At 41.0% G+C, this 9502-nt stretch overlaps 1 protein-coding gene across 1 annotated transcript; it reads right to left on the bottom strand.

Annotated features, from left to right (window-relative positions):
- Positions 1–3874: 3874 nt before the first annotated feature.
- Positions 3875–6932, bottom strand: nrros (negative regulator of reactive oxygen species; the record flags this gene model as incomplete). The annotated part of the gene is made up of 2 exons (XM_080515373.1): positions 3875–5863; positions 6831–6932. 2 exons carry the CDS (start codon positions 6930–6932, stop codon positions 3902–3904), a joined length of 2064 nt encoding a protein of 687 aa, XP_080371499.1. The 3' UTR covers positions 3875–3901.
- Positions 6933–9502: the final 2570 nt, after the last annotated feature.

Here is a 9502-nt window from a genome sequence, read left to right as displayed (position 1 = left end):
CCACTTGAGGGCAGTGCAGACGAAATGATAAAAACAATTTTTATTTTTTTTATTTTGCTGGTATCAGACAGGTTCTGATGCAAGTGAGATGAATAAAATAAATGGATGCCAGGGGAAATCTGATACATGTAGCTGTGAAAGAAGTGTGTAAAAATACTGAAATGAAAAAGTATTCACATCTAGAGACAAATTAAAGTCATCAATTCACCTCGATGCACGCACAAGGAAAACGCATTCTCCAAATCTGCTCTGAAACTACAGATAGTCTCATAGTGGGAAAAGGGTGTTTACCACTTCAAAACTTTGCAGCCAAATGCATAAAGACTTTAAAAAAAAAAAACATTTAATGGAGTTACAGCTTCTTTGGCTTCATTTAGTCTTTTTTTTTTTTAAACACAAAATAACTTCCTGTTGTTTAGTCATTTTAAAAAGAGCATCTTGATAATGACATCCTGCATTCGGAGAAGGTTACTGATTTTTCTGCCAATAAGTGCATGTCCCTCACTTCCTTGACATTTAGCACAACTGCGCCTTTCAAACGGATTCATAATTCGTAAAGGAGAAAAAAAAGTATTTGGTCGAATCTCGTTGGGCACATCTTAATGTGAGACACCACCAGTGGAGATCTGCACAATAAGAAGCCAGTGATCATGATCCTATAGCTCAAACAGGAGTAACTTCTCCCGACCATGTTTTATTCTAACTCAAAACCATTTGAAATGTTATTTAAGGAAAAATCAATAAAGGCGAGGCGGGCTTTTTCTGGAGTGCATTGATTTTGTCCTTATTTGACCTCTTGTGTCACAAGAGCTCCTCACTGATCGTCTTCCTTTAAAGAAGCCAGGAAAGCCCCCACTGATGTGTTTTATTGTTGTTTCTGTCTTTTTTTTAAACAATTTATAGAATATTCAGCTTTGCAAGCAGCCACACAGATAAAATAAACCTCCTGGTCAAACAATAAGTCCAGCGCACAGAGCAACATCCCTGCCTGTCATAAAAGCAGGAAGGGGTAAGAGGAAGTGGGCTTTTGCAAACTGCCTGTTGACTAAGAAGCTGCCTGTGCATCACATTACAAAAACGCACCAAAAAATTGGGAACATGCTGGAGTCAGCAGAAATATAGGGACCTTTGACCTCAGTTGGCAGTTTAGAGATTTCATTTTCTTTTTTAGCATTTGATCATATTTATCTATAAAAATTGTCTCAACAGTAAAATAAATTAAAATAAAACTATTTGTCTGAGAGTAATTAAATGAATACCTAACAGAAGCGGCATCACAACGCTGACAATCTGAAGGCTTGAATGGTTCTCATGAAACAGCTTATTAATCACACAACGTCCTTCCAATCTCTCGCATTTTCCTCCTTCTAAAGTTCAACACCACCCAGTTAGGTAAAGTGCGCTTCAGATGAGCGATAGCTCGCCTGAGAAAAAGCACTTCCTCTTTGGTCGGGCCTCATTCTCTCGACAGATGTTTGCTCGGAAAACACTTCTGCCATTTCAGCCGGGCACCGTCGAAATGTAAAACTCATTGGACACTTTCGACGTCAATACAGAATCTTTGTTGTGTCGATAAATCTTGAAAAACACCCCTGCTGGATCGATAAAGTCTACAGTTCAATCTTCTGACATTATACTTGTCGCAGGATGAAAGAGGTTGAAAAAGTGAAGTGATAATCTGTTCTGACGATTTGATGTGGACACAAGTTTACACTGTAATGTTCATTTGCGGGGCGATTTGTTGTATTTCTGGTTCATTAAGGACGATATTAAAGTTGCACCTTAAACAAGTCTTGACATTTTCCAGATGCACCTGACATTTAAAACTCTCATTGATTCAATGAGAGCATCGGGTTAACTCCACAGAGGGCAAGTACTCATAGAGTACATAGTAACTTCTGCATTTCTTTTCTTTTATTTACACACAAGAGTCATTTTCAAAAATGACTTTCATCTCTTGGATGAAAAAAACAAGCAAAACTACTTAGCAAAGAGATAAAATGGTTAAAATGGCAAACTTGTTCTTTCCTTTCTGTAAATCCTGTTTGCTGTGTTTTGGTTCAGTTCATCCTTTCTGTACTTCTATTAGTCAACTTAAACCTTGTACATATTAATATTTAAAAGGACTTGTTTTTTTAGTTTTGTTTGATTATTATTATTATTATTATATTATTTGATATTCAACCTTCTTTCTGTTTATTCTGTGTGGAGCAATGCTTAAAGGAATTTCCCTCTGGGATTAATAATTAATTTCTATTCTATTCTATTCTGAAATGTCAAAATTGTTTTTTCAAAATGCTAGAAAAGAGAGATAAAACACTCATCTGTTTAAAATGTTAGTTTTGTGGGGTAGTTTTGTATTTAAATTCTCATTTTTGTATCTTTTCAACTGTACTAATTCAGCAACATTACCACATCATCTCTATCATGTCCAGCTTTATTGTGATTGTGGCTTCAACGTACCACAGCAGCTGTCTGAATAACTCCATTTCGACCATTTCAGGTCCGATTTCATTTATCAGTGAAGTGTGACCACTACTGAGAACAAAATTAACACGTACTTGCTTTTGTAGGTACTGGAAGTGCATCTATAGCACATAGCCCTAAAACCGCAGCTGGAAACAACCTGCATCAGCGTGTGTGTGTGTGTGTGCGCGCGTGTGTGTGTGTGTGTGTGTGTGTGTGTGTGTGTGTGTGTGTGTGTGTGTGTGTGTGTGTGTGTGTGTGTGTGTGTGTGTGTGTATGTTACTGGTTTGCAGCTTATTTGCATGTGGTGTGAACTTACCTCATGAAATCTTCCAAGTGTGTTAAATTACCATGAAATCAACAAATGTCATTGTATGTGATTTCCTTTCTAACCCAGTTTATTGAAGTTTCCTCCAATGATACTTTTTTTTTTTCTTTAATTTTGCTTACAAGGTCCTTTACCGATCTCATTCGGCTTGTGAGTTGTTTAGTCAGGCCGTAATCAGCACTTTTATTTCTGCAGCTTCCCTTCTTGCTTTCCAAATGGACTTACTCAGCCATCTTAATTCAATATAAACCGCTCACCTTTAGCGTGCTTGGAGTGTTGGGAGAAACAAAATATGCAGAAAAGTAATGGTGCTTTGAGGCTTTGGCTAAGACTCACTCTGGTTTCTCTTCTTATGCTACAACCGCCATGACCCTGAACATCACCACAGTGGTATTTTGGTTACTTTCTGGTTAGCTCTCCTGCACTCTGTACAGCTGCACGGCTGCTGTACAGAGTGCAGGATATGTTTATTTGTTTGTTGAGTGTGTTTGTGAAATCCGTGACAATATCTTAATCTGTTGGCATAAAGTTACTGAAAACTGGACACAACACGACAGATAAGCCAGAGTCGGCCCCCCCTAAGCTGGAATTTGGTGTCAGTGGTGCGTCTTCGTCTCGCTGATGGGAAGGAAACTTCAAACCCCTCCTCTGTGAGATACAGAACTGGGCAGTTGCTGCACATCTTAGCAAAACAGGAAATTTCATGTTTCCTTTGCTGCTTATAGCAACAGCTTGCATCGCACTACTTCTGCATATCGCCACACACACACACACACACACACACACACACACACACACACACACACACACACACACACACACACACACACACACACACACACACACACACACACACACACACACAAACACACACCCACAAACACTCACACACAAGTCCCACAAGAACCAAGCCACATTTTTACATCAGGGTCGCAGGTTTTAAGCCACATTTCACCAAACACCATGCAAGCGATGTCAGAAAGTGGACACCTATTTGTTTGAATTCTTCATTGTACAGAGCCAAATGCTTTGTGGTACAAATACATTTATTGTTAACACACATTCAGTTCCATTGTTTTTTCATCATAAAGTTAAGTTCAGGGTTTATCAAGTGTCGCTAAGACTTATGCTTAAATATTTCTTCTTGATGGATTTGGGTAGGATTTTGGGTCTGGCTGTGAGCAGAACAAAAGCAAAAATGATTGCAACAAAGAGACACCCTGAAACAAAGAGTAGGATGTACCACACTATGGATTCCCCTCGTTCCTCGAAGCACAGGAACGACTCGGGGTGCTCCACCCGGTGTGTACCTTGGAACAGATCTTCACATTCCACGTCTGATCGCCCAACCATGTCAACGGTCTTTGCCGTTTCAAACGTCCTGAACCACTCTGTTTGGCAGCAGTTGAACGGATTTCCCGTGAGGAAAACAGTCTTAAGATTGAGTGCTAACACGTTGGCCTGTCCCAGGGGGATCGTGGACAATCTGTTGTCCCTCAAGTCCAGCACTCGGAGGTCAAGATTCAAAAGCGACGGCGGGAGATATGTCAGAGAGTTCTTTGAAATGCTCAGAGACTTTAGACTTTGGAAGTGTGAAAAGTCAAAGTTTTGTATATGAGTGTTTCCTAAACCTAAATGCTGTAAAGTTCTGCTCAGACAATCTATTGATTCTTGCAAAATGAGTCCGGGGTTATCGGACAGTTCGAGGTGCGTTAGCGACAGACCCGTGAAAGCAGACGTTGGGATCGTCTTGAGATTGGACCCTTTGAGGTAGAGCTGCCTCAGAGACTCCATGTCGTTCCACTCCACACAGGTTGAGCCGTTTGTGTTGATCTGCGCCTCCTCAGGAAGGCAGTGATCTATGTTGTTGTAGCTGACGTCCACTGACCGGAGGCTTTGCAGCGAGGAAAATAATCTCACAGGCAGCTTCACCAGATTATTCAGGCTCAAGTTAAAGTAGGTCAAATTGCCAAGACCGGTGAGTGTTCCTTCGTCCGCCAAAATCTGGTCCAGTCGGTTGTTGCTCAAGTCCAGCTCGAACAAACTGCTTGAGAACCGTTCTGATGTCAGATTTAGATGTTGGAGGCAGTTTGCGCACATTCGAAGTCTGTACAAGTTTGGCATTTTCTGGAGGAATCCTTCGGGGAAAGACTCCACTTGATTCGCTCTCAGGTCCAACGTCTCCAGAGAGGAAATGTCGCCGTGGAGGCTGTCGTCCCATAGCCGAGCGGTCACATTCGCATCTTGTGTCTTCAGATTGTAAAACTCAACAGTCGCGCTGGAGTTTGGGAAGGTGACGTTGTTGGCAAATGATTCGTAGAACCTGATGACGTTGCGGGACAGGTACAGGTGGCGCAGGCGGCTCCGGCTGGGCAGGAAAGGGAAGAAGAGGAGGTTGTTGTTGGAGAGATCGAGGGTCTCCAGCTGGAACGTGTCGTTGAGGTCTTGTCTCGAGATGAACCACTCGAGGATGTTGTGGCTGGCGTTGAGCACCGCCAGCTGCGTCATGTGGAAGTCGGTCAGACAGGGCAGGTAGTTGAAGGCCAAGTTGAGCCGCTGGAGCTTGGGAGTGTTGTTGAAGGCTCCGTCAATCTCAAACATGATGTTCCTCTGCAGGTCGAGCTCTCTGAGTTGGTGGAGATCCCTGAACGACTCCTCGTCCAGCCTTTGCACAAGGTTTCCGGAAAGGTTGAGATATTCCAGGGATGTCAGATTTTGAAGGAGAGCAACGACCATTTCGTCGTCAAGCTTATTCTCAGAGAGATCTAAAACCCTCAGACGAGGTAACTTTTTTAATGCAAGGCTGGTCTCTTGGTAGCCAATATAAAGATTGTTACTTGCGAGATTCAGACTCTCTAACGATTTCAAGCCTTCAAAAGTCCTTGATTCTAATTTCTCCAATTTATTACAAGCCAAGCTCAGGCTGTTTAGTGAAGGGTAATGAGAAAGAGAAGTGTCCTTTAGTGTTTGGATAGCGTTGTTGTCGAGATGAAGCTCCTCGATGTTTCCTGGCAGTGTGGACGGCACCGAGGAGTGCTCGCCATTGTTGCACAGAGCCATTTTTAATACCTGCAGAGAAAGTGAGAACAAGCATTTTTAGGTGTGTGAGATGTGGATGGTTAAGTTTTGAACTGCTGAAAATTGTACAGTAAATACCACCTAAAAGATAATTGTCTTTCAGCTGATTCTTTAAAAATCTGCATGTTTTGATTTGGCACTAGTTTACTTCTTCCTTCTCCTGACACAACCTCCCAGTGAGATTTGAATCATGACACATTAATACCACTACTGGCCATCTTATGGATCATGCATGGATGATGATATCAATGTCTGATTGTACTTGAAACAATATAAATTTGTCTTCTATTTTCTGTTCAGTTCTCTTTGTCTCAGTGTTACGTGCTCGCGGCAGGTTAACAAACTCGTCAGGAAAAATGTGAAGCTTCAAACTCTCATCAAGCATTCCTTCTCATACCGCCCAACGTTGAATTTCTTGTCCTTCAGACTGAAACAGTATGATTTGATTTTTATTGTCAATTCTATACCAAAATGGTTTATTGATTCATGTGCACAATGTCCCTTCAACAGTTATTGCCTTGTAATCAATTCAAAATTGTCCAACTTGTCACATTCATGATGTTACATCTTGGCCTTTTAAAGCTTATCTTTTCGTCTTTGTTGTATTCCCGATATTGCTTCACTTTACTGAAGACATTAAATTGTTCACTGAAAAGACATCTAGCTGACCCGTGTATGTGTACTATCTTGCTACCTACTCAGTGTGTGATTTCTGAGTTAAAAACAGAAATTTCATGCTGTATTTGTTCATTTTTATTTGAGCTGTGGTCCGACAGTGGTTCAAATGTTGTAAGATAGAAAGAAAAATAAAGATACACTTCACAAGCTAATGTTAAACAGAGCTCTTACTCTAACTGCTTGGCATTGACATGACACAAAGCATGAATTCACCTTTATACACAAGATGAGACAAGACTTTTCTGAAGCAAAATTGAGTGAAAGGAATACATTTATTTACCAGCTGGCAGTGGCTGCTTTGGGGATGACTTGAGACTGGTGTCAGGATCCTCCATGTTGGTAGAAAGCAAAGCAGGATGGGAATGATTCCGTGGATTGGCATTTTATCATCCTCGCTGTTGAGACGAGAGGAGAGGAGTGAGTAAAGACAGCTCGTTAACTTTTATACCTTTGTGACGCATAAATACCCTATTTGTCTGTCTGAAAAGAAATTTCCATGACAGACAAGGCAGGTAGGCAGGTGTCGATGACATACAATGTGATTGCGGGGTTACTTCCACTTCCAGCGCTTTTCTTTAGGTCAAAACAAGAATTTGCATTTGGGTTTGATTCAAATTATGGTAAATGAGCCCTTTGTTTAAAAATAGATTTATATGTATCCGCGTGAGTGGCTTGGGAGTTCGTTTCTGCACAGTGAATGGACTGTGAAATGAGCGGTGTTATATCGTCACTGAAGTGTTGATTTAGTCTAAAGGTCAGATGAGAGGACGGACAGAAATATTCACATTCTCAAGGACAGGCTTCAGCTTTTAGTCTTCTTCAGATTTATATCCCGAGTGGCCAGGTTTTGAATTTATTCACTTGACCATTTGACACGGATTGGTATAAAAGCACCACCTCTTCAGTCACTACAACTTTAATAATGAGCATAGCAAAGATTCTTCGTCGTCTTTTACACATTAATGCCGTACAACAAAGTCCTTATTTCTTTCATTACATTTACGTCACTGTCAATTACAACTTTCCTCTCTTATGTAACATTTCTCATAATAAAGATCATATAATAGATATTTAATAATGTACTTATTTTTCATATTTTTATTTTAAATCATTGTTCACACCTAGACCATTATTATGCTTTTTTTAATGTCCACAATGTATAAATGACAATAAATCATTACTGTGATAGATTTCATGAAGTTCTTGAATTTTTAATGATGCATCATTTGTATAGAATTTTTTTTTTTTTTTTTTTTTTTGAAATCTCATTTACATTGTTAACCACTGCATATCTACTCAGATGGGTTTTATATGACTACAATTTTTTAATCTTTGTTTGGTATTGGATTTCAACATTTGAGCAAATTTGTTTATCCGTAATAATAATGTTGGCACTGCGTAACAAAGTTTCCAAAACTTTGCTCTGAGGAAGTGCGGACCACTCAGGAATAAGCACGTTTGCAGATTAAAGCATTCCCTTGTTTGACCCTTGCTGGACGTCAGAAACCCACACGCTGCAGAACAGTGAAAAACAAGCAGATTCTAACGGACGTCGCGTATAACATCTGACATCGTTTACGGCAAATCTCACAAGAGAGTGATTTAACATGCTTAAATTGAGCGTTTCTGAATGAGACAGAGTAAATCTGCTGGTCTCAGGAGAATATCTGTGCACGCTGCAGCCTTCAGTGCAGGTACTTACAGTGGTGGTTAGGTGTGGATTCCCCAAGCCACTGACGGTTGATCCCCTGACCATGTCGCTGGTTGAACTGCCGCTGCAGAGCACGTTCTCGTGTGTGTGTGTGTGTGTGTGTGAGTGTGTGTGTGTATGTCGAGTTCAGCTGCTTCCCTCTACACTGACTGCTTCGTCTTTACTATTCACGGAAGCCGGCAGCCAACGGAAGCCGAGTCACATGGACACGCTGCAATCAGATGAGAGCTTCTCGGGCCCCTTGTCCACAAGACCTGCCCTCTCTCACTGCTCTGCACAACTGTTTTATATTTTCTCTCTCTCTCTCTCTCTCTCTCTGTCTTCTTCTCATTGCTCTTCTGCACTGACAACTGAAGTCGATGGCGCGGCTCGCACCACAGAAACCCAGCGAGAGAACGCCCTTCACACCCCTGCTCATTCTGATCAGTCAAGTTACTCAAGAGGAAACCGCTCGGCAAACACACCCTTCCTGCCTGATTTCTGGCCTGTCTACTGCAACACTCCAAACACATGTTGACAAACACACACATATTCACTGTACCACTGTGTATCGGTCCGGACTTCATTTGTAATCAAACAATTTATTTGATTTGAACTGAATTCAGGAAGGTCACAGTGTCAAGTCAATTCTACAAATATGACATTAGTATAACGTGTGATCTAAGTTCAGTTAGGTTTTGGTCATGATGACAACACTTTAATATCTCAAAGGAGATGCTTGCAGTGTGTGCTATTTTCCCTGCTTATGGCTTCATCGGAAACAGTCCACTAGAGTTAATTTGAGAGGCTGTTGGTAAGTTTGAGTCAAACAAAAGTCTCTTTCGTCTGTTAGTGATCTGTTAGGTAATTGGAGTTTATGTTTATAAGCACAAGCTGCAGCCACCATGAGGGAGTGAGAAGGTACATTAGGACAATGATTCGACCAAGTGAGGTAATTCCCATTAAATAAGACATTGTTACATGTGAATTTTAGTTCAGGGGCCTCATACAACCCAATGGGATATGTAATCCATGAAAAACAAGTGTTTTCTCTTTGTTTCAGTGCAGAGAAATCTCCGTCTGCATGTTTCTCTGCCTCTTCAGACTTGCTCGGGCAAACTGCCGCACAGATAGACAAAGAAACTCCTTCTCCTGTTTGAATGAATGGATATGAGTTGATGTTACTTGTGGGGTTTTCTCATTGTCTGTTATTTTCTTAACAATATGTGAACTGCTCCTCCAAGGGATGATAAAACACTTTG

Source organism: Blennius ocellaris, assembly GCF_963422515.1.
Source record: "Blennius ocellaris genome assembly, chromosome: 19".
In the NCBI taxonomy this organism is placed as follows: domain Eukaryota; kingdom Metazoa; phylum Chordata; class Actinopteri; order Blenniiformes; family Blenniidae; genus Blennius; species Blennius ocellaris.
This window is presented reverse-complemented; position numbering and strand designations above follow the sequence as displayed.